Consider the following 26865-nt stretch of genomic DNA (forward strand, 5'->3'; position numbering starts at 1 on the left):
GCTTTTATTGTAGGAAAAGACACAAGTCGACAGAAAACAGAATGATGAACAAGCAGATACTTCCATATTTTAAACTCTAAGAGGGTCTCATTTGCAAAAAAACAGCCAGAAATGCAACAGAACCCAAACTATTCTAGTTTGGGTAGTGTACCAATAAATTAGAACACCAATAATTAAGTACATATCTACATTTTCACAATATATATTCCAGTTTGCTGTTCACATTTGAGAAGTAAGAAATCCCTGAACTGTGTACCATTAAAGTCACATTTTAAACTTTTTTTTCTAGGCTCAGTGCTTCTATACCTATGCACTTCAGCTGGGTCCCTTGACAGGCATATTTACAGCATTAGTCTAGAACAGCATGTTAAAAAATTAATATTGTTTTCCCCAGTTATTTCTTGCCAACCAGAATTAAAAGTGAGCAATGCGTTTAGCCCCAAGCAACCAGAGGCAGATCCATCCAAGCTATGGGACACACCTGTGATACTAAGCTTTTAAATTTAAAGCTAAAGGCCTGAGACCTGGGAAGTTTCAGCCTCATCTTCCTAAAATGAGAAATTAGTTACAGTTTAAGCCAGGTTTGCTGCTTCCTGGCATCCAGTATTTCTTACCAGCCATCTAGCACACTATCCTCTCACTCACAATGACCACTAGCCAAGGATGGGAAAGAAAACAAGCAGCAGCACAGTGATCTCCCTCAGCATTCCCTTCAAGCCTTCAGCAATCTGCAGCTTGAGACAAACGAGCGTCTTTCCAGCTAAAGAACTCTTGATGGACTTTTCCACTGGGAATCGGTCTACTCACCTCTGAACCCATACATGCCCTTCAACAATGACAGTATGTTATGGTAACATTTATGTCACTTAAAGGTGAGTTATGTGGAAAAAATAACTGCTTTGTTTTACATCAACCGCCAAATTTCCCTGTATACATTTTCAACCACGTTGGCAGGTAAGTAAGTGCTTGCTATTCTTTTCGTGCACTCATTTTATTTCAAAATGTTAAGTGGTAAATACAATTTCAGAAATATATTCTGAATTACTTTAAGCAATAGTTCTAATTCCCATGGTCAGTGTAGTTTGAGAAAAGCAAGTCAGCACAATATCAGAGGCTACCTCCTACTCAACACGTAGATAAGAAAAACAAGATTTTCATACATCTAACAGCCTTCTTCGAAGGGAGAATAAGAGCCTGTCTGTAAACACTGATCACTCAATTGTCTTCTAGTTTTGTTAACACTGTGGGCACAGGTAATGGAACGAAAACAATTCTTCCCTCAAATACTGTAATATTACCTGTAATCATGCATTCCCTTTGTCAGTCCTGTGCTGTGTTCGTTATGAATTGAAGAACAGAATGTAGATTCATCTAGACCTCTAAGTAAAGGAAAAAGTCAATGAGTTATTTAAGAAACCTGATATTTAAAATGAAGTATTCAGAAACTCATAAGAGCTAGGTCTTTGCAAAGAGTTACAGTGTATTATAAAAGAACAAAGTCTATGGATTAATGTTTTTCTAGCTATTTTTGTCACAACTGCAGATACCAATGAGATGTTAAAAGCAGTCCTCTTGTTGACATGTCTTACTCTGTAGAACAGCCATATCCATTTCAATCAAAATGGAGATACACTTTAAAAATGAAATAAAATACCAGCATAACTAGTATTCAAAGGCCTCTAAAAAGTGAGCAAGTTTTATAAAACATTATATGAAATCAATATGGATTAACATTTCTTCAAATTATCTTCATTTGTCTCTAAGTAGTAATGGAAGCATTTTAGAAACAATTATTAATCAATTTATCAAATAAATCTATACTGAAGCTATTTTGCAACATCTTGCTATCAAAATTTTATCCACTAGGTAAAGTATAGCCTACATTTTAAGTACTTCCTTATCACTGGAAGATTCATCTTCACATGCTTTGTGACTTTTCTACATGCTGCGAAAGCAAATGCTATCATTTAGAAGATCTGCAGATAAGCCAGCACACCTGAAACATCATTATGTTTACAGCTATGGGATAATTTCAACTACCAAACTCAGTAAATCGGACATATCATGCCCAATATCCAGGCATTTTCTAGCAGACATACTTTGAACGCACAGGAAAATACCATTACCTTCCAAAAGGCTTTCACAGATGACATGACAAAACCAGCACTATTCCACACAAAAAACTCTTTTATATTGGATATCTATTAAGTTATCTACTAAAAAGGATTCGAAGTTGTCCTAATGAAGAAAAAACTCTTCATTGTGCATATATAGTAACAATTATTTCCATTCTCTAAAACACAGGGAAAACTTTAAACATCCTCAACTATTGCAAAGGCTAGGACCATGTTTCCACCAACTTCTTGTAAAAAAACATAAAGTAAAAATGCTAATGTGTTAATCTGGGCACAGGTTTACAAGGTTTCCCTAAAATTTTTCAAGTTCAAGAACTTGAAAATTATGATTTTTAGACAAATAAATATACAATCCTCTATTAATAACTGTGCCTTTCCTCCCATTCTATCTCAAATGATTCAATTTTTCTCTTCCTGCACAAAAAGGAATGTAACAGTGGGTTTCAGAAGGGTCCCTAAAGGGAAGTCCTTTATATGCAAATATGCATACCTATGTAATGTCCATGCAAGGACAAAGCTTCTAGCAGGATGTTATCTGCTTTTTACAGTCCTGAATTCCCAGGGCATTAAAAAAAAAAAAAAACCAAAACAAACAGATCCCCGTGTGCACACAGTTTATTACATAAAGCACTCATCAACTCACTCAGAGATTCAGTTGACACTAGCTAAAACAAAACAGACATAAAGGTCAAAGTTGCATCCTCCTTGGCTATGTGACCAAGTCTGATTTAGCTTAAGAACAATTACACTTGCATTTCCTGTGTTTAAGACACTGATCTTAATATTACCTTATTATAAAAAGAACAATGATATGAAACTCAAGCTCTCGTAACCAAATTAGTTGTCCAAGAAATCTTAATTTGCCTCCCATCTGTATTGTGCTAAGTCTTTAATTATGTGATCAAGCTGTTCTGTCTCTGGATACTTGCATAATTAACTGCACAGAGTGAATCTATCTTCATGATGCAGTACTGTGCTTAGATCACAACTACAACTGTGCTGCTTGCCTTATGGATTTTACCATAAAGCCCTCAGTCTCATATAGCGTCTCTTTACAAATATTAACCTGATTCTCCACCATGTTATTAAGTAATACCGATTTCTGTTTTTTACATAAACTGAAGAAAAAGTGGCTCGATGAAGGACAAGTTTTTAAGACTTTTCAGCATATTGATCATTCATAAGTTCAGTTATTATTTCGCAGGTGGTATCTAGTACTTCACCACATGATCATACCTAATTCACTTAAGAGAAAAATTATAGCAAACTCTCATTCTTATTTGACCTTGTGCAAATGTGACTTAGTACTCCGCCAGTATTGGGTATGTCTCAGATCCAGCTGCTTCTCCTCTTTATTATCCAATTGCTAAATAATGGTGTCCAGCTCAGCTATAGTACCTGACTAAACAAGTGGTCAGGCACAGTCGTTGCTAATACATCAAACAAATCAAAGTTTGGCGTATCAGCAAGAATGTGATTGAATAAATGCTCACATAACTTCACAGGCATAACTGAGATTTTTCCGGGGCTTATAAATTGGCTGAGTTATCACAAGAACATCAAAAGGCACAGCCAAACAGCCAACAAATGCCAAGTTTCAAGTCACTGCTTTAATGCTAAGGAACAGCATTTTTTTCTAAAGACATGGAGTCGTATGATTTTTTTCCCATACCTGTTCTTAGCATAAAAGTATAGTTTTGAGGTTTTTTTTAATCTCATCTGTGGGAAATATTCCCTTTGAACAGTTTAAAATAGCAATACTATAGGCATGAAAACAGGACCCTGTAATGCAAAATGACAAGCGTCACTACCTGCACCACTGTAATTCATGGGAGGCTTAACATAAAAAATGCACACAAAGCTTTTAATTATTTACACATGAACCGAGACATTTCCACCCTCCCAGAGGAGAAGTGCTCAGTTTTGTAACTGCTCGTATTATGATAATTTCTTTAAATTGCTGTCACAACTTCCCATATTATTTGCACACACTTTTTTCAAAAACATAAACATTTGCAGAGTATGTTTCTTCTTACAGAAGTTTTGGCTATTTTTCTTTCCTTCAGTCACTAGTCATTAATTTTTTCTATATGTAGTGCTTGGACTTTTCCATATGATGGTTCAATGCAGTGAATATTGATTTACATTAAAAAGAGTTTATATTTCTGAACTTCTAATTTTAACAAGCAGTTGTCAAAAACTGCGAAGCCTGTGTTCATTTAACTTGTTAGCTCTATGGGAAGGCCTTAGCAGCAGCATCAGAAAAAAGAACTTTCTTCAACCCTAACGTCACGCAACAGCGCTGCTGGGTAAAAGGAAACACAGCACATCACATTCAGTGAGCGGAGCTAGTACTGCCCACCAAAAGACGTTTTCTATCAATGCAAGAGACCTGTTTTTGTTACTAAAGAGTAACAAAAGAGGGATCAAATTCAGCTCAACTGGACTAAAATGTAGTAGCAGACCTACACAAAGGTGAGCAAAGTATTTGGTGAATTCCCCTCTTCCTAGATACTCCTTTCGGGTCTAGCTCAGCAGCAACGCAAAAAATATAAGTTGTTCCATCAGAAGGAAAGTTTTTAAAAGTTTATAGAAGGAGAACTACTGTCTATAAACAGGTGCTCTGATTCTCAAATAACACTCCAAGAACAGGCAAACAGCCTGCAAAGGCATGCAGCCTGTCACCCTATACGAATCATGCTTGATAAAGGTAGATTAAACAAATACCTTCCTTCCAAAGTCACACCAAGTTAAAATCTCCCTGCTCTCACTATAGTTCAAACAAAGACTCAATGAGCTAAAACAGCTGGTAAGAATATGATACCAATTTTCACCATGTTCTTAGGCATGCTATTGTATTTAAAAAAAAAAATGCAGTTTGAAGCACAACACAAAAAAGTATTCTTACCGTATAACATCAAAACTTTGAACCGTATCATTCCAGAAATACTTCACGCTGTGATGTGTGAAATAACGAATCTGCAAGGGCAACAGACATAGATATTAAACTAGCCCTGCTTAACACCTCTCTTCTGACTGACTTTATTCTGAACAGTGATAGAAAGAGAATTTAGAAAAGCTTCACTGAAAAATGAATACTTTTCTTTCAAAATAATCTATCAAGCATTCCACAATTTCCTGTAACAGGTTACTGAGGAAGAGAATGAGTTAGCCTTTTAGGCAAAAGTAGCAGCTCACCTATAGTGTATTGTGTGTGTTTATTCTAGATACTACTTGAGATACTTTGAAAATTAGCAAGCGTAGTATTGCAAGTTTACTTACAGGCAAATACTTTTTCAAATCATTTTTATTCTCTTCTGCAGCAGATTCACAGAAATGAACAGCATGGCCATTTGAAACCTTGTGTACAATAGGGTTAGGATTCTGTAAAGGATTGGTTCCCAAAGAAGGCATAATGCGAACCTTTGCACAAAACCATATCTTGAATTCATCCTTAAAAAAGAGGGAAAAAAATGAGTTGGTTGAAACAGCATTTAAACAGCATTTTACTACAACAGCTGTAGCAAAATGTGTCAACATCAGATGACAGATTAGCAGAGCCCATACATAACTACAGGACATATCCCCAAGTTAATATCAGCTACCTTAAGAATACATTTTCTTTCCACAATTCTAAAAGCATATTTTTTGCACCGAAAGATTTTTTTTTTTAAGCAATGAGTGTTGGTACTGGAATTTTGACATCTTCAGCCCTTCACAATTTAATATAGTTGTTCTGTAGCAGTAAGAACTATGGGATTCCTATGCATTCAGCTGCACCCACTCTGCAACTTCAAATAACTGAGGACTTAACACAAGATCATAACCAGGGACTGCACACAGCAACTGTGGAGGAAGAAAATCACTTGAAATCAAGCCACATTTGGGTCCACGGTTACACCTTAATTCAACAAATGTATCTTTGCTGAACAAGGGAGGGAGAACCTGGAAACCTCGCCATCAGGTTATATGAACAAGGTATCTGTTCTGTAACTTTTGATGACAACAGCAATCATGTATTTAATTCTTAAAATCCCAAAGCAAAGGCTTTCTTTTTGCTATGTCCTCTGCAAACAGCTGTCAGTCGTCCCATGTGGGCAGCAAAGCTATGTGCAGTATCAAGGAGCACAGTTCTCCAGTGCTGTAAAACAAGATCCTGTCTACGTTGCAGGCAAGGATTTGCGTATTTAGCAAGCCGCAAGAGGGATGCGAAACAACTGCAAACAGAGAAGCGCACCCTCCTATAGACTTACAGTCGTTCTCAGCAGAACCACTTCACAGTCTTTAAGCGTAGTTCTTTTGCATGTTGCTTTCACGCGCCACTGAGGCATCCAGTAGAGGAGGAGGAGAAGAAAGCCACCAGAACAGATCACTCCTACAGTAACTAGCACCAACTTCCAGCGACATAGATCATAGCCATAGATCTCCTGCATGGAAACAGAGAAACAAATAACAAACAATTACCCTCTTAATTACTCTGGCTCAGGAAGCCAACATTAATTTTTCATAAAGTGCGGTATTTAAAGTGAATCAAATTTCAAAGCCATTTTCTCCTTTTCCTTTTCTGGGGGAAGGAAAGATTTAAAAAACTTAATACATGATCAAGTGGCAACAAAAAGGAACACTGTTTTGCTCGGTCAGAAATACAAACACCAGTAGAAGCCTGACAAAGGCAGAACATCCACATTGTTTAAAAGCTTTCATTGCAGGACCTGTCTCCTGTCTGCACTGCTCCCTAAGGGCTGAGGTTGCAACACAACCTGCCTTAACTCTCAGTGAGCAACCAAATTTTTTGACCATGGCACAGTACAAGTCAGCTAAGCATTTAAGAGCAAAAGCATATGTAGTTTTGTTAAATGCTGATTTACCACATTAGCATTTGATTAGCTAGCGTACATAGTTTTGAATTACTGGTGCTAGCCGAATTTCATACTTTCTAAACAAGCTTGCAAATACATTTATCAAACACTACTTTTTAGTAGAGAAACTGGCTTATTTTGCCTGCTATTTAACAAGAAATGCTACTGTGAAACATTACAAACTGCAAGCCACACTGTGAAAGGTTCTGCAACTTGCACCAGCTTGAAAAATCCTCTTCTCCCATTAAAAAAAACCCACAAAGTATTAAGTGTGCCTTGGTCAAAGGCAAGTACCAACTTAACCTGATGACAGCCAGGAACAGAAAATAATTCAGTGACTTAGTAAACGCTGTGTTACATTCCTGAGTTTCACATTACATCATTAGCTTATATTTCCTGTGCAAAAGGGCAATGAAGTTTCCCATTGAGTCCCACCCACATTGTTGATATTGACACCAACTTTTTGCAAATTTTTTTGCACTTTTCATTAAACAGTATTAGAAATTGCTTAAACTCGTTTCCTAAGAAAAGGCTTCTCAACAAGTTTGTTTTGCAGCCTTCTCAGCTGACAAAAAGCAGAGACAAAACCCATTCTTTGTTACCCCCAAAACACTGGAGCCGGTATTCACTCCTTACCAATACAAACAGGTGGGTGAAAGATAGTGGGAGAGGTTAATGCTTCTTTTGGGGCAAACCAAAATTATTTCCCCTGGAAAGCATATATTTTAGTGCTCAGACCATAAGCATCTCATTTATTGTTGTAAGGTGCATTTGCCTACTCTCCACATTAGAGCTGGTCTACCTAAGAGCAGCTTTTCCTAGCAGTGTGCACCAAGACAGAACAAGGACTTCAGTTCACAGGAATCTACCATTTTTTAAAACAAAAATCCCTATATGCCCCAAATAGTTTCTGCTGTCTCTAGAATGGGCTACAAATTTAAAGATCAGCTGCCACTATTTTCCTGTCAAAGCTAACTGCTGTGTCTTCCAGGACAAACGATATCATTGCTCCAGTAGGAAGCAAAGTTTACATGCTACCAAATACCCATAAAACTGCTTGCCATGCTTTAGGAAGTGGGTCTTATCTGCATAAATATGAATATGCAAGAGTGTGCAGAGTACAGTCAGATTATGGAGCATTAGCCTGTTTTAAATTACAAGGAAAAAAGCTCCAAGATTTGTAGAAGAAGAAAAAAAAAAAAAAACACAAACCAAAAAAAACCCAAACAAAAAAACCCCAAACCTCACCACTTTGCTTCCATTTTCCTTCAAAAACAATGTTGTCAAGTACCAAAATCTGTTATCTGTTGGACTACTGACCTCAATGTAACCAACCCAGCACCCTTGCAAAGGCTTTCAACAAAAACATTCCCTATCCCAAGACTAGATTTCTTAATACCAAAAAAGATTATCAAGGATAACCTTATAAAATTGCTAAACTGATTTAAACTGACACAGTCCACTTCCCGACGTGAAATGCCCCATTTTAGAGAGAAAAGCCACAAAAATGTGTTTCTTTCACTGTACAGACCATCAGAATTCATTACCATCTCATCTTCCTCTGCTTTATTGACAAACTTCTTTTCTTCTTTCTCCATGTTTAGTATGATATGGAACGTCTCGACTTGAGATATGGAAGACCTTTAACAACAAGAGAATTAAAAATTGAAGCAACATTACTGATTTTATACCTAAGTATTAGGTTGCTTTGAGTTATCTTCTGTAAACGCATACCCATAAAACACAGACAACATATTAATACAGACCTTAAATTTGCACTGTTACTAGTTTCCAGTAGTAACGACCCAAGGAGCTCTAGTAGAACTTTAAGATTGAACACTGGATGAATACAAGTGAAATATTACAGAAACCACAAGCTTTGAAGGAGGGAAAAGAGCTTATACCAATTTAACTTGGTTACATTCGACATGCAGCAAGCAGTTTTTGGTACATTCTAGAAACTTCACGATGGAAACGTAAATTAAACCTGTAAAAAAAGCTTAAAAGTAGGTCAAGATTACACATTTCTATCATTCTATATGTAATAGCTCCAATCAGATGCTTTCAGAAGCCAGGCTATCCTTCAAGAGGAAAAGCACTGTACCCCTGAGATACACACTTCTCATCTGAGAAAAAAAACAATTACATGCTAAAAAAAGTTTAGCCCACAGTTTAGTATTTCTAAATCAAGACATGCTTAATGGTCAGTTAGTCTTTCCCCTTCTTTCCAATTCTTTTACCGTTCCATTTGTATCAATGGGTTCATTTCTTATTGTAAATCTCTCATAGTTGCACATCTTGAGGGGTGCTTTGAGGAGAGATTATGATCACAAGTTTCAGGAATAAGGAAAGGCATTAAAAATATGAAGCTGTCTATGAGATGAACATAGGGCACACAGACCCCTGTTCCAGTAGGGAAAAACTACAAACAAAAGGCTAGAACATACTATGACGCTCATCAGAAGTTCCAACATCACATAAACAAAAAAAAATCAAAGATACCAAGTCAAACAAGCTAAATTTTTGAAATTAAAACTGCATCTAACCTTCATTTGGGCACGCCTGTACATGTTAATTGTATACAATTTATAATTAATGCACCCATATTGTATTTCCACATGACCACCTCCCATAGTTAAAACCACCAAATAGCCAGTGCTCACCTGCCAAGACACGGATTAACTATCATTTTCTGCACTGACATTGTACAGCCTTTGATTTTATTTACTGCATATATAAATCTCTCAGAAGACAGCACTTACTACCACAGCATATAAGCAGTCCTCAAGTATTAAGGATTCACTGTCATAGCACAAGTAGTTATTGTAATTGCCATTTTTCAGACAGAAGGCTGTTAAAGAAAATCAAGGTGAAAGCCATCCACTTAACTTCATCTCAGCTGTCCACTGAAGACCAGGATGCCACTATTTAATATACTTAGTATTAGGTAGCATTACGATAAAAGCACAACCATTACCAAGTTCTTTGCTGTCATTAACTCCCCAACAGTTTCACAAATCAAATCACCAGACTCCAAGTCTGATCCTCTCAAAGCCAGCCCCTGGATCCATGCACTTACATTCAGCAGCAATGGCAACTTCAAAAGGTCCTTCCTCCCAGCTCCTGCAGTTTATCAACATCATCACACCCTTGCGTATTTTCTGCAAGCTACCACCTCCTCTCCAATTAAGCCAACAAATGAACGCAACAGAAAAGGTTTCTTTTGCTGCCCAAATCTGGGTCTCCTCGGAAATCTCTTCCCACTGCTCTATAAGATCCTAGTAGAAGAAACACACACTCAAAGCAAAGACCTGCATCACAACACAGGGCTCAGTCACAGGTGAAAAACAACTCGGCACTTCATAAATTGAGTGCTTGATACAGTTTTTATTTTGTTCTATATGGTAGGAAGTTCATTTGGTAACAACTGTCTTCTTTGATAGAAAGACCAGCTCACATGCTCCTCGCTTTGTTAAGCTGAAAAATTTCTATTACTACCCAGTCCTGAACTATGAATACCTTTCTTACTGCAGATTAATTTCAACATGAAGCCAAAAGATGTGCATCACTGATACTTCCTTATCTGCTACACAAGTCATGCAAGTTCTAAAACACATTTTTGTTTAAATTGCCACTTTTCTTCACTAAAGAGCTTTTTATCCTGGGAAAGAGAGATGAAGCCAGTTAAAAATCTGTCCTAAACCTACACAGGATTGCTAAGAAAGCTCCTAGAACAATCTTTGAATTAATAACATCAAACAACTTTACGTACACTGGACAAATCACATTTTCAATCAAGAAATCATGCAGCCAGAAAAAGTTTTGTGTATTTACAGAATTATACTTCTAATAGAGTTCACAGCTCCATGAGGGAATGATTAGATTTATCATACTTGAACTAGTCCGCTCTTAAACAAACATGCATTTCCCCACTATAGTGTACTGCAACACCAAAAACAGTGCCTGCAGGCAAAACTCCAATCTTGATGAACCTACCTAGCAACAACTGTACTTGATACAGGAAAGCACCAGGCAGCAAAACAAATGCAAAGAGCTTTAACATCAATAAATCACAACTGATATTTCCATATGGCCAACGTGTCCGAACAGGCACCTTATGGGACACCGTGGCAGCATGAGAGAGAAGTGCAATTGCTGTAATTTCGGGCTGTTCCACAGCTAGGAAGGAACGTCAAGTCGTCGGTCTGAAGAAGCACGAAGGCAAATCTCAGCACTGAGAGCACCAGCAGTAATTCCTGCGATTCAGTAAGTTCTTTGAACAGCTGGGTATAGTCACACAGGGAATACATGAGGAGCATTAGGAGGCTATTTTTGACTCACATCATTAGCTCCATCTGCATTATTTTATACAGACTCATTTACTGAGCAACCTTCACCTAACACACACATTCTCAGTATTTCACATACTACCTGTATTTTTCCACATCAAACTCAAATTCAAATCTCTAAACTTAGAAAACATTAGAGACCTTTTCTTAGCTGACGGGTCACAAAAATCGTTACTATTCAGCAACGAAGAACAGCACTCTTTCTCCAGTCTTATCCCTTTCGGCACGTTGTCAAGAGTTCAAATGCATAAGTGCTTTGCGTTTGTTTTTCACTGCCCTGCTGAAAGGTGGGGTTGAACGCCACCACCATGGGCTCCACAGGGTTGCCCTCTTTGGAGGCGACTTCAGGCTGCTGGGTCAGACTGAAGAAAGCAGCAGCAGCATCTCACCAATTCACAAGAGACTTCAGCAATCTGCGTTTGACCTTTACTTCCTTCCTTCTATAATATGGTGGGAAATTAAATATTCAATACTTCAAATAATTAAATATTTAAATATAAGCCTTGGACTTTTCAGACTACAAGGGAGTACGACATTTTACTAGTACTTGAATTGAAGTGAGGTTGAAATCCACTCAGGAGAAGCAACGTGGATGCAGGAATATTCAAATATAAAGTGCCTCTGATGCAAGGGCTGCCACTCAGCCTCTCTCCGGCACAAGTTCCCTGGAGTGAATAGCTAGGTAAGCCCTTTCCCCCTTTAACAAACTGAAAATAGCAACCAAAAAGCACTATTTATTCGTTTTAAAGAAAGGGGCCCAAAACAATGGAAATGGTGAAAGTTACTGTCGCTCCACTTACATAATTTTTACTCATTGAGCCACTATTGTATAGCTAAGCATATTCTAGAGTCAGAAAAGTAGGAAGTATCAAATAGGTCTGTAAAAGAAATGCTGTTTGCCACTGAGACTAAGGGAATGAGATCACTTGGAACATTTTAGAAGATAGGTATAAATCTAACAAATGGTATAGCGATCAGCTGAACAATGTCTGAACTGTAAGTACTTCTAAGAGCATACATTTCAATCACAAGCTTAAACAGTAAATCTGCAACTTTGTAAAAAAAGTATTCAAAATTAAGTTAAACCGCATTTGCTATTTGCCTCTGTCCTGAAGAGTATATAGCCGTGAGTAGGACAGCACCTGCAGTTTCAGATTTAAGTCAATATTACTTTGGAGCTAAAGTAGATGACAAATTGGATCATTGGAGAAATTACAGCAGTATACGGACCTTAAAACTACATGCATCCCCCCTCAGTGAAGAGAATATTGCAACTTCTCTGAATTACTACAACAATATCTATTTGTTGATCTATCCTGACTAAACAACCAAGCAGTTCTACCAAAATATTTATAGGCAATAAACATTTGTAGCAACAGCATAAAAGGTGCAAGTGAAAGCATGGCATATTCATTAAGGAAAATGTTGTTAAAGAACTACAGTAAGTCTCAATCAGTATGCCTGAACAGTTCTGCAAGCCACACTTTCGAAGGACTACTAGCTTATCTGAAGTCAGTTTTCTCATAGTTGGCATAATTAACAAACTACTTCAGTGCAAATTTTACCCTTCAAGTTTGATTTGGGGGGTGGGAAGCAAAGAGATCTTCCCTCCATTCTCCTCAACATTTGTCCCAAGTCCATAATCCTTAAAAATTAATTCTGCTTTAGCATACATACATTGTTGCCATCAATTTATTCTTCCAGTTTTCCAGTTTAACTGGAAGTTTCCTTATTTCAAGAGAAAAATTCCAAGGTTTGGAAAGACTACAGCTACAAAAGAAGAAACTTTTTAGATCTCCTGCAGTCAATGGGTAATTTAAATACCAAGTTTCTGAGATGAAAATATAATTTTGACAGCTCAAGTCTTCAGTAAAATCCATGTATGGATATGCATAAAAAAATTATCAAATTGTTACATATGCTTATGCTCTGCCATCATTCGTCTGCTTAAAATACACAAGTAAATAAAGTTACAAACTTGTATCTTAAACATTGCCTATTTTATTCTTTTTAGATATTCGTAAAAGTCCTGAGATAACTAAAAGAGTTTCTCTTACCAACAAGCAGTCCAGCAGCTGTCCTCTGCACTTGCTTTTGTTATCACGAGTTAGTGAGGCAGTTCTTAATAACTGAGACCCTATCTACAAGGGAAGTCCTGACAAATGAACTATTTTGTCTAAAATCTAAAAAAAGTCTCCAAGGGCTTTTCAAACTGTTATCAAAAGATTAACATATCAAAGAAAATTTGGCACTGCTTGGAATGCCTTCCCCCCCCCCCCCCCCCTTCCCTCCAGTGTGGCTGAACAATTGCAAGACTGTGGCCGGGCTGGCGGAGGCTGCGCTTCCAGGCATCAGCCGCCCGGTCCAGCTCCTGCTATTCAAACCACAAATGCCCCACCAGGAGCCTGCAGACAGCTTCAGGTCTGTGCACGAGTCCTGATATTATCTGCCCAGCTAAAAGCGTATATGCTTCTGACCAAACCCTTCCTTGTATTTACAGCTGTTGTGATTGAAGACAACAACATTCATTTTGAGGAGCTAATCGATGATAAAGGCGGCCGTTAAGAAATGCACACATTTCTCACTCTCAACATTTTACAGCTTATCACACAGCATAACGAAGCAATCACATACACCAAATGAGACAACCTTTAGAGATCAAGTGCTACAAAGCTAAAATGGATTAACTTGGTGACTACCCGAACGTTGCAGAAATACGTTACTTTTCTGTACAAGAGAAGGATCAACCAGCACTGCTTTCGTAAGAACACAAAGGGCAAATGAAAAGATCTAGCAAAGCAGACAGGAAAAGTGAGAGACATGCATGGAAGAGGCCAAATCTAAGAACTACTTATATGCAGACATTAATACGAGTCAATCTTCCTCCTACGTAATCGCTGTCACTAAATAAACCAAGCACCATAAATTTCTACAGGAAGAGAATTAAGACCAAAAAGCCCCACAACTGGCCTGTCTAGAAAAAGATCACAATATAGATCAAACATGAATCATATTCCTGAAATCTGATCTAGTGTCTTACTAAGTGACCAGTCTGGCTCTCCTGGGTCCAAAAAGGATCCACTATAGTATCTTTAAGGGCTACTGAAAGACTTTTCAAGAACTTATTTACAACAAATATATCCTCCATTAAAAGAGACACTTCACAGCTCTGGATTTGAAAATTAACTTTCTAAATGGCCTGATGCCATTACAAGTCTTTCAGTTTCCTGAATTTAAAAAAAAAATAAAAAATACCTTGAACAGTCATTCTCAACTGCCTGTTGCATAGCAGACAGACATCATCTTCAACTGTATCCTGACTCGCTGTCAAAACAGAAAAATCCTGTTTCATTTTGAAACTAGAAAACCAAACATTATTTCAGTCACTCAGAAATTAAACATTTCTGCAGTTTAGAGCCACACTTCCAACCCTTTACCACAAGAAGGAACCAACCAGCAAAGTAACAGACCTTACAAAGGCAACGTTTACCACCAGCGCTTATTCACGTTCCAGCAACACACGATTCCCACACATTCAGAGCTGTTACCAAACTGAGTCCATTTTTTCCAGGCATTATGGTAAAGGTTTTCGGCATTCATGCACTGGACCTACAGGAGGTAAGCCACTGCTTTACATATACAAAACGCCAACTAATGCTCAATCTCTGCCATACCGGCAGTTCTAGAATTAAAAATTGAAGAAGTACTCAAACTAGAAGAGCAGTAACAGGCCAGGAATAGGTATGAATGTATCTTCTGAGAATACATTCAGTTTCAAAATACATTCAATTTCTCAGGAAAGATGAAAACACAGCCTGGGCTATAGCTGACCATTAGCAGAAGAGGATAGCAGTTAATTTTTACAAAGCGACTGACAGAGGAAAAGTGCATGCTTTTGCCCTTCCATGGAAGCCAGCTTTCCGCATCACCCTACAGGGGCTGTGTATCAGGTGCTGCATGGGAACACTTGGCACATCCAAGGAGATGGTGTGTTGGAAGACAGTTCTGCACTCGTATCTCGGGCCGAATGCCAAAAGTTGCTCTGAATATCGAAGTGTATTTCAAAATTTGAATGTTATATGTCCACAAGCGTATTTTTAAAAAGTACCTCTTATCCAGCAGTAAAAAAAATAATGAAAATGCTTATTCAAAATTATTCCAGACAGATTAAGAACTCTTTCCCCCAAACCATGGAAACACCTCTCAGCGGGGGGGGGGGGGGGAAGGATCTTGACTCAAGATCACTTTTGCCATCCTGCTAATGAAACCTCCTGGTCTACACAACACTTGGCAGCACTGACTACACAAAATTGCACTCAGTACGTTGCTTTCAATACGTGTGTAGTATTTAATCTGATGCCAGAATTGCCAGCAGCCAAGGAAAGAAGTTCTAGGTATAGCTTAAGAGACCATACTCTAGAAAAAGCACACTGTTAAATGGAGCTACAAAAAAATAGAAGGAAAAGTCTTATCAGCTATTACTACTTGAGCTTGCAGCTCCTGCCCATGCCAACTGCTAATGAGTTCCACATACAATACCTGAAAACTTGAATCTAAAACACTGACTTGATTTAAAATGTGCTGTACCAATAAATAAATGGACAAGGACACAAGGCTAAGAAGATAAAAAAAAATAAAGAAAATATTTAGGAACACATTCTTCTCAAACTGTACCACATAACGTGCTGCACACTTTAAAAATCAATCACCAAAAAAAAGCAAACTTGAACAGAACATATCAAGCTTTCAAGAGCTGAAACCAGAGCTTCTGCCCACAGTGTCTTATACATAAGTCCCATATTTACTTTCTAGTCGTCCTCCTCCTTTACGTAAGAGATCCTATTTCAGCATCTATAAAAATAATGTACTATCTGCTAAAATTTTCTCCACTGGCTGCTTTTGAAAAGATTGGCAGAACCTGCAGCCACTGAAAATGAAAAAATGACCATTTTTAAACAGACTTGCAATTACAGAAGCTAGGAGTCGACTTTAAAGGCTATAAGAATGCCCTGGCTAAAATCCACTTGATGGCATCTTGTCTCCAAACAGTCTGTTATCAGGATTTATCATCCCTCACTCATTATTCTTGGTATCTCCTCAGAGGAAACAGTTTCCAAAGTTCCTTTTTATGGATTCTTACAGTCTTCCAGGAGCTTCTGAACACAGGCGTGCCTGCACTCAGCATTTTTGCATCTCTGATGCGCACCACTGTTGCAGTGACACCCAGTATCTAGGACCACAGCCATGAGTTGGGCCAGATGGGATTACGCTACACCCTGGACTCAGAGGGGCCCATCTATCTGAGCTGCAGCACAACGCTAGAGACTTCTCGCACCACCTGGCAAGCCTGACACCGTGCACAAGATCCTGTCTTTGCCCGCCCCCAAAACATAAAAGCCACATCACTCAAAGATCACTTCTAAACTGAGACAGATCACTTTATACCTGATATACAACTTAGCCAATAGTCTGGGGATATCACATTTTTATGACCATAGAGAACAAGGTTATCACATTTTACTTCAACATACACTAGGATAAGCTTATGTGTGTTAATTTAAATTTATTTGTGAAATTTTCAGTATTATTTTAACAGATTAATATTTATTGTAAGTTTGTAGTCCAGACTACAAACGTGAAAGATACTCTCCTTGAGAGGCACCTTCAATCTGAGAAATGCACCTTACATGAATGGAAGTCATTGCGGTTTACAGTTCTCCAGTAGCTTGCAGCTGAACCCTTAAATACGAAGTTATCCACATAATGTACAATAAATGTTTGGATAAGACCTACAAGCTAAAAGAACTATGGAAGATCAAAAACCCTCCAGCTATATTTTGAAGGGAGTTAAGGCTATAATTTGTACTACAAACAAAGCTTAACACTTTAGTCAACTAACCAAGCTCTAACAATAAGAATGACATAATAGTTTAATGAATACATGGAAATTTTACAAGTACACGAGCTAAATTTTAACAAAGCCCTCCACTCAATACCTATTTTATCACTTCCCATCTTGGGCTTTCTGTTATAATACAAGCTTTTGTTTCTGTGTTTAGGCTTAAGGAAGACCATTGTATCTAACAATCACCAAACCAAAATTGTATTTACATTTGTAGAGTGTATTCTTTGTAAAGTATACTTTTTGCAGGCTGCAATAGCAATTGCAATGTTTATAGTAGAATACATGCTACATTAAGGAAAGATAATTCTACATCCAACAATAAACTCAGTATCACAATTCGTCATGATAACAAAGTACTATAGCCAATACTATACTCAAAACTTATTTTCTGGCTGGTCTTCAGATCATTATTTTCAGACCACTTAAAAATTTGCTGTTAATGTAACAGCACATGCATAAGTTGAAGACATGTTAGAAGAGAATTTAGGAAAGCAGTCATTCATATCAAGGACAACTAGACAAGCACTTCATCACCTAACCTTCCTGGCATCTCATTTATCATACTTGAAGCAGCAGCTATTTACATTAATGAAAATTTCCAACTGATAAATCAAGCACCAGAAGTCAAACTTGCCCAAAGTTTGTTCCCACTCTCAGGCACACAGAAATACAGTCTTTCCTTGTTTCCTTTTCAGATGTCTGGATCTCCTACCTGGCTGCCATGAGGGAAAGAAGGTCTGTTCCACGGTCAGGGAATCCAATAAAGCATACATTTATTTTAGATGCTTATTGTTCCTTTCGTCTCTTGGAAGAGTATACTAGACATTTGGGTTAGAATTCACAGACTTTGACAACAGGGACAATGAAATGCTTTATTTATGCTTGGAAGAGAAAGTTAAACTGTTTCAAATACCTTGGGTAAGGCATGGCGCCATTACACCCAGCATGACTTTTCAATAGCTGAGCACTGAAGCCGTTTCCAAAAGTTCCTTTCTCACATAGGGGCATGGGGCTTGAACTTTACTCAGTCCTTCTATTTGATTAAATAACCAAGACTATTATGGTCAGATAATGGAGATGGCAAAGATGCCCCATTCCAGCACCAAGAGAACCGCAAGTATTCTAGCGGAGAACTGGGAGTCTGAAGACCCAGATCCAGCAACAATGGGTCCTTTCAAGGAAGCATTTCCCCTCAGGGGCTGTGCCAAGAGCCCAACCTTTCCTGTGTGGCTGCCGCCTTATTGTGCGATGTAGAGTATCTGCTTCCTGGGATATATTTGCTTTTGTAGTATGGATGCTCAGTAAAAGGAGGCAATGACTTTTTTTCCTCTTCCTCTAAATTCTTGGAAAATATTTTTGTGGTTAACACAAGAACATTTGAATCAAATTTCTGTTCACCTACAAGGAGATCACCAAGCACAACCAGACTGAATCACGAGAGATGGAACTTTCCTCTAAAGTTTAGACATTTAACTCTTGTTTCCTCAAAAGCACATATAGCTGGCATACAGCTATGACTACAGCAAAGTTTGAGAACCAGTCATACTCATCAGAAGCAAGCAATCCGCTTTAGTGCCTTTCTTTTCTTTCCCATTGTAAGCATGACTTAGTACCTTTCATTGCTTTCAGCCAAGCATCCTGAGACAAAGCAGCAATATTTCTTCACGCTTTCCTGAAGTCATGATGTAGAACTTAAAAGACTCTTAAAGTTCAACTATGTGACTGCTAAATGCACGCATATAGAGTATCTTCCAGATTAACAGAAATAGCATCAAATTGTACTCACTTCTAAAGATTTATTCTGCAATAAGAGCTATACATGCAAATAGGTTAAACCACAGCACTTAAACCTGGGTTTTCTAATGTTTACTGACAGTACAATTTTTTTAAACAGTCATAATAAATTGATACAAAGCCTTAAGTATGTGGCACATTCACTTTACTTAGATCAGAAACACTTCAAGGAAAGAGCTCTTCTTGTGTGCAACCAACACACCAATCAATAGAAATACTATCCATGACAGAAATTGCTAAAACTGTAAGTATCATATAACAACACTAAAAATTAAATTAAAAGGTTGTATCAAAGAATTTAACACAATTTAAGATGTCAAGGAGGACAATTTATTTCCCTTGATCAAATTCTTGTAACTGAAATAAGTAATAGAAAAATCTGCAAACAAGTGGCATTCAGAGATTAGACTGCTGTAGAAGACAATTTTCTTATGCACAGGAATTTATACAACCTAACAGCTTAGCTCCTGAAAATTATTAATTTACTCTCAGAACTACCGTATGAAATAAGATGAGAAAACCAAGGAGGAAAAGTTACACTCTCTATCCCCATGAACTGAAGTTTGACAAACACGAGAAGAGAACAGATGTATTCCTCCATGCCTGTAACGTAAAACTTTGGCCCACGTCCATCTACCTGCTATGTCCCAATCATTCAGAACAGTCCTACAAACCCAGAAGAGCTTTAGTGATTTAGTAAACAGTTATCCCTCAGAGAGGGACTTCTACGATCCATGAAATTAAATGAACTCACAGCAGCCTACTACAATACGTTTCATCATTCCCTTAAATAGCTCAGTCTAAATGATACTTTGCAGCACTTGTGTACCTCTTGGGAATGATTTCCACAGCATCAGCAGTGGGAGACATCTTCTGTAGAATGGAAATAGACTCTGCAAAAGTCTGACACATGATCTCCCTTCAACTGCCGCAATCTTCTCAGCACTGACGATGACAGTCAGTAAAGGTCTTCAGACTTGCTTCTTCCAGTAAGCAACAGCTTTTGGTTATCACTCCATTTATAGTTAACTTTTATCCTGCACACTTACCTAAAAGGAGGAATTCTTCTTTAACGTATCATGTCTAGAGCAATATTTATGTCCACGTTTGAGCTACCTTTTTTAGAATTTTTTTTTCTTTCCTAGCCTATAAACTTTTTTATAACAGTACTAAGAGATGTAACTGTATCAGTCTTCTCTGCTATAAGGAGAAAAGCTAGTTTTCTTAAAACCAAGACTGAAATGTTGTAAGTACATTAAACGTATCAAGGAGCACTCTTTCCTCAAGCGTTGGCCCCACTAACTGAAATATCACCACTGTCTAGCCAAATATTCAGAAGTAGCATCTTCTCAGATACCTCTGCTCCACTCAGATTTCCCCCATCAGCTTTGTTTTTTCACAAATATTAGATGAAAACAGAGGTCAGCTTTCTAAAGCACCATTAAGGACCGCCATGATCTTCCACATACATTAAATGCGCGAGGAGCTTTTATTCTCTATCCATTGAATGAAAGTAACCAAAGAATAGGAAGCCTGGCCGAAGGCTAACAGAGCAACAAAATAATAGTCCCGAAAGGTCAGATCAAACGTGCACTTAGTCCAGCATCCTAACGAGCAGCAGTCAAGGATTCAACACAGGTAGAGTGGTATAACGATACTGCCCAGTAGACTCTCTCCAATCCCAGTGACTTGCAGTTCAAGAGCTTCGTCAGCCAAATACCATATCATCTTATTTAATACTAAGTGGATTTTTCTTAATTTGTTAAATTATTTTGGGGCACATTTTAAGTGTGCCAACATCCTGCAGCAAAGAATTCCTGAGTTCATGGAAAAGGATTTTTTGCTTTCCTTATTTTGACCCTCCATCTGCTAGTTTCAGCTGAAGCCTCCTACTTGTATTTGAAGGGGCAGTGAAGTCATGCCTTATTTACTCCCTCCCTGCCACCTATGATTCTTTTATAGACTGTTTTATCCCCCACCCTTCAGTTTTCTCCATGCAGAAACGACTAACAGCTTCCCTTACGGAGGTCATTCCATACTTCTGATCATCCTTGTCAGCATCTTTCTTACAATGTCTCATCCCCCATAAGAATTTGCATATGGCCAATGACACATTAATGCTACAAACAAATCAGAAAATAATACGCTACACAAATAGCTAATTAAGATTGGTTAAACATTTTTCAAGAGCAGAAGTGTCTGTTTTCTCTCATACATACTCAACACTTCACAGGTAAGTGGAAGAGAAGTCGCGTGTTCCAAGAAGCACCTGCCGGTTACACTAGGTGCTGATGTTAAAAACAAAAATCATCTATGGAATAGAAACATTAAATACCATTACACACATTACAAAAAAAATATATTCCATGTGGACATAGTTCTGGGCAACTGGCTCTAGGTGGCCCTGCTTGAGCTGGGGGACTGGACAAGATGACCTCCAGAGGGCCCTTTCAACCTCAACCATCCTGCGAGTCTGCGATTCCACTTACCATTCCCAGTACGTTTTCATAAAAGAACATTCAAACGATGGTGGCTCGCAAGATGAGAGATTTAAAACAAACATTTTAATGACTTTTCATAAGTCATCAAGGAACTAAACTTGCAATTATACAGGTACTAAATTCCTCATCATCAAGATCCAGATCCCTGAAATATCTCTAGAACACGAGAAGTTCCCATCAGGACTATCCCCACATGCCATTTCTGATGAGCACAGGTCTTTCTGGATTTCTGGTTTACGGGATGAAGCCAATGCTTCTATTCCAGATGGTGCCACAGCATCCAAATCCCCACCTGTCTTACACTTCGAACCTCACAGTAAAGGGATCAAGGGCAGAGCACGGAATACATCTGAAAACACTTTAAACACAAAGTAAGCAATGTTTTTTTACCCTGGCTTTCTACACAAAGGAAGAAGGGGTAGACATTCACAGTTTACCTAAAAGTGACCACAGGGCAGCTCTGTCAAAGTTGACACCTCACTTCGAAGCTTCAATGGGATCGTGAGACGTAAGCATAAACTGAACCCCTTGTAGAGGCTCTGCAGAGCCCTCAAATTTGTATGCTCCTTACAGAAGCTACAGCAGAGTAGCCTGATTCCAGATGCAGTAGGCTTTATCCACGATACCTAGCAAACCAGCGTGATTAATACAGTTAGAAATGCGCATGTGCAACTTTCTGACAGACATTAACTTAACTCCCATCTTACCTGCAAACATACCAACCACCTCTCAGAGTTCTTAAAAATGCCTTCATTTGTCAAGGCAGAACAGAAGAACTTAGGAAAGACCCAACTTAAACACCATCACAACTTGCTGTATGAATACGCACTTTGGTTTCTCCTTGGCCACAGCACTCAGGAAAGGAAATTCACAAGCAACTACTTTATCTGAATGAAAGCAAAACAATCAAAAAGGTTTTGAACAAAACAGAAGCTCTGAACATTATCTTATTTCTATGGAACATTAAGAAGGGAATCAGCCACAAGTTACTGTATTTTTACTATCTTTCAAGCTGATGTTCTAGGTATCAAACCCATTTTCACAGCTGTATTTAATAGATACACTACCACACTTCCAAAGTTAAGAAATATTAACTTAACTAAAATCAAAGTTAGCATCCAAGGAATGAGGATGTTCCCTGATGGAGGAAAACATAGATATAAAACACACACTTCAGGAACCTAGCAAAGATAAGGTGGGAGGATAAGGTGAAACACCGAGCAGATGATTCACCACAACATACCGCCCCATGAACTCAGCAAACTCAACTGCCTAGGTATAGCTCAATGTCCGTAATATCAAAAATTACAGTCTCCAAGGAAAATGAGCTTTACAAAAGGTGAACTACTTCAATTTAGCAGTAAGTCAATAGAAAGCATTTTTTCAGTGTGCACACCAAAATATTCTCAACCTGATACAGCTTCTGTTGACAGCAGCTAATCAACCAGCACAATTACTGTTTGACTATAGTCTAAGTTCTCCTACCACATCCATCAATGTTACATATAACAAGTGTTACCTGACTTCAGCTGGACAGACAATTATGGCATTTAATATACTGTTGCTTCCCAGACACTTATGCCACTGGAGGGTAACAGCAAGCAGAAGAAACTGAGGCACTCTACATTTGTTCCACATGAAAGATGTAGACTACACAAATTCAAAGTACTTTGCACTGAAACCTGAGCAAAACACTCCTGTGATCCATTCTACCAAAGCAGTTATGCGGACCAGCAATCTCCAGCAAAGAGTCAGCAGCAATTTAACGCACCAGATAATCACTACTGAAATGACCACAGACTAAGAACTGGTGTTACAAATGCTACTAGCATACCAGTACCGGCTTGAGGCAGAAAAATCCTTCCGAACGGATGCTCAGAATGCAATTATGCCAACAGCCTTGCTACTGACAAAAGCTGTCTCTCTGGGGAAGGGATGTTGCTGAATAAAGGAAGAGGTGGCACAGGGAAGAGCACTATGAGGATACCTACATTTGTGTGCTATAGAATAAGGACTCTGTCAAGCTGACAAGACCATAAGTTATTTTTCACTGTGCTCTCCCCCTACAAAAGGCATACAATTTGTGTGGTGAAACATTACATGTGTTCCTAGATTTTTGCCTGTGTATTACTATAGTAAAGCTATTTCCGCTGGAAAAGACATGGTCGTAAGAAAATGCAATTTTTATTTCAAACAAAAAATAAAATTTGTAGATGAACTAACAAAACTGAGGAAGTCAGGAGCCCGAGTACACTTGCAACCAACGGAGACTACACAACAGGGGTTTTCCAAGCGCTTCTGTTCAGACACATTACATCTGCCTCTGCGCCAGACACATGCCCTTCACCATGGGTTGATCTCATCCAAGCACTAGATAACTGTCGCAGCAGTACAATTGTACAGAACGACGAATAGGCAGAAGCTGTGTTTCATCCATACACTGTTGGTATTTAAAGCCTGGCTGTCCAAACTGGAGTCAAAACAATTACTCCTTTTCACACCACAGGTCTTCAGTATTGCCAGTATTAAGGCTCAGTAGATTGCCTCTAGCAATAAAGCGTGGCTATGATGCAGGAAAGTAATGTCAAGACCCTCTCCTGAAACACTACTTCACTTCTTTGTGGTCCTCGTCAAATGGACCAACTGAAGATAGGGTTAATCCAAAGAATGCACTCTGCAAGACTGCACATTTGACAGCCCTTTTATGTCCCGTTTGAATTACCAGTTGGTCTGAAAAGAACTTTTTGCTGGCTTGTCAGATCTGGAGTACTGCTATAGTGACAGAAGCACCAGTTTTAGACAGCAGCACCCTCAGCCAAAGACTGCTCAAGCCAATGGAACAGCCCTTTGAATTCACTGGGCTTTGGATCAAGCCTTCACAACTTAGTGACAATGGCAGACATGTTAAGATTCCTCCACTAAGATAAAAACAGTTCCTCTGTTTGAGAAACAGAGGTAAGAAAAGCTGTCCCTCTGCTCAGAGAAAAAATTCTCTAGCAATTCAACAGCAATAGGACCTTTCAGGAAATTCATCTGTACCCAGAAATTACACAGTTCAATAAATACTACTACGGGGTGAAGGTACAGTCAGGCAGGTAACGCAATGTAACTGCCAACACATTGTACAATCACCACAGTGGAGGTGAACCCTTATTTACATCACTGAACTTTCAGCTCCTGCTATCTACCACTGCATTTATCGTATCCTCCAGAAGATAAGCTCTTGCTATTGTTGACATTAAATGCTGTGGCAGATCTAAAGGCCAGAGTTCACAAGGGTAACTGTACTTTTCTTCATTCATTTGGAGACATGGTATGACAGCAAAATGCATAGGATTAATTTAAATGTTTCCACACATTCCAGTTATCTTACAAATCAATCACCGAAACAGAAGGAATAACTGGATTCTTTGTTTTGTCATGCAGTCTACTGCGGACAATCAAAAGCAATTATAAGACTGCACGAAAATAATGATAAATAAAATAGCATGGCTAGACTCACAGTTGGACATTCCACTTGGAAATCTGTCTGTCCTCACTTAGGCTCCCTGTACCAGTGAATATACTGAAGTATGTGTCCTTCGAAAAGATCTTCAAAGCCAAAGATGGACCTTTCTAAGTATGGGTCAGAAGCATTAGGATTACCATCTGAGTCTAAAGTAGCAATCTGAAGCTACTAAGACTACTACAATTATTGAAAATTCCTCAATGCTCTGCTACACTGAAGTTACGCACACACATACCCCTTGCCATCCTGTAGTACCTCCACCGTGGAGGTTTAGAACATCCCGACAGCACAAGAAAACTTGTTCCATTTGCAAGAGGCAGCATCCCAGAGAAGAGAGTCACATCCAGAATACCGTATGTTTCCAAACTGATACAAGCACCACGATCTAGCCATTTGAACCTGCGCAAGGTCTAAACTCACATGGTATGACCAAGAGATGGACAAAAAGAATCCTGTGTATTTCCCCTTCTTTGGCCCAAACGTGACACAAACTAAAACCAGAATCCTATAAAATGAGATGAAAGGGACATCAACAAAGAGTTTAGTCTATTCCCCAACCTAAACCAACTATACTAGTCTTTCTTAACACACGAACTTGTTCTTAACGGCCACCATAAAAGACTTCTTAGAGTGCCATTCTTACTGTGAGAAAGTTAAAAGCATAATCAGTGTTTTCCTCGGTGAAACTTAATCCCATTTCAACCTGCCCATCATGGTCATTGAAAATAGCATTTTCTTCTTACAAATCTTTTAAATACTTGAAATCTCTTACATTCCTCTTAACCTCCTCATCTCTTGCCAAAATAACTTGGATTTTCTTCCATCTTCATAAAGTTGTTTCCTCAAATTCTGATAATTTGCATTTCTCTCCTCTGAACCCTTTCCAAGTGGTCCAAATTCTTCTTGAATTTTGGCACCCAAAACGGATGCTGTCTGCACACTGGGAGCATACCAACAACAAATAAAGCTGACGGATTTAAACTTTACATCTCACAGACAATAATCCTGTTTAAACATCCCAGTAAGATATTTGCCTTTTCTGCTAACAGCATGACACTGACTCATGTTCAACTTGTGATCCAGTACACCCCCAGGTCCTTTTTCTAGTACCTAACCAGCTATTCTTCACCCTGCACTTGCACAGCTGATAATTCCTGCCTAAGTGCAGTACTCTGCATTTGTCCCTATTGAATTTCATCCTATTTTTCAGGTCATTTTGAACTCTCATCATGTCCTCCAACACACAGTCCCTGAGAAGTTAATAAGCACATTTAATCAGCCAGTTGACTGATGCTTCCATTAAAGGCAATCATACCCAGGACAGAACCCTTCAACAAAACCTCGCATTTCAACACTGAATCAATAATTACTGTTCTCTGAATAGGATCATCTACCCATTTTTGCACATTTCCTAGACTACTTTCCCCAGATCATGTCTCCATTTACTTATGAGGCCATTAAAATGTGGAAAACCTTATTAAATAAATAATCTATCAATCAGGAGACAAGACCTCCACTGCTTCTGCCATAGCCACAAAGCCTTCTGCAGTAAAAAGGTATTAGACTTCGGATACAATTAGTTCTCCCACAAATCAGTTCATGCTGTTATTCTTCTCATAGTTATCTTCCAAGCACTTGAAAACAGAATGTTTGCTTATTAATCTCAACTGATGGAAAAGAAATGAGAAAGTGAACTGTCAGACTTCCTCTTCCTCAGCTCTCTTCCATTATAACTCTCTGAAGACTTGTCCTTTGCCAGTCTTCGAGTACTTCTGAGTATTTCTAGATAATATTTTTGCATTTTTTGAGCTGTT

General features: G+C 38.5%; 1 protein-coding gene across 5 annotated transcripts in view; it reads right to left on the minus strand.

The window, feature by feature from the left end:
* The window catches only part of ATP13A3 (ATPase 13A3), a 64140-nt gene that overhangs the window by 32184 nt on the left and 5091 nt on the right, over nucleotides 1–26865 (minus strand). For all 5 annotated transcript variants that reach the window (XM_087740416.1, XM_087740415.1, XM_087740417.1 and 2 more), the window contains exons 3-7: nucleotides 8542–8635; nucleotides 6389–6562; nucleotides 5418–5588; nucleotides 5044–5114; nucleotides 1299–1379 (exon numbers count right to left, since the gene is read on the minus strand). In XM_087740416.1, the coding sequence (XP_087596542.1) occupies nucleotides 1299–1379; nucleotides 5044–5114; nucleotides 5418–5588; nucleotides 6389–6562; nucleotides 8542–8635 (591 nt within the window). The remainder of the gene's footprint in view (nucleotides 1–1298; nucleotides 1380–5043; nucleotides 5115–5417; nucleotides 5589–6388; nucleotides 6563–8541; nucleotides 8636–26865) is intronic.

This window comes from Nipponia nippon, unplaced genomic scaffold (assembly GCF_047370975.1).
Source record: "Nipponia nippon isolate SJK-2023a ecotype South Korea unplaced genomic scaffold, ASM4737097v1 scaffold_7, whole genome shotgun sequence".
In the NCBI taxonomy this organism is placed as follows: Eukaryota; Metazoa; Chordata; class Aves; order Pelecaniformes; family Threskiornithidae; genus Nipponia; species Nipponia nippon.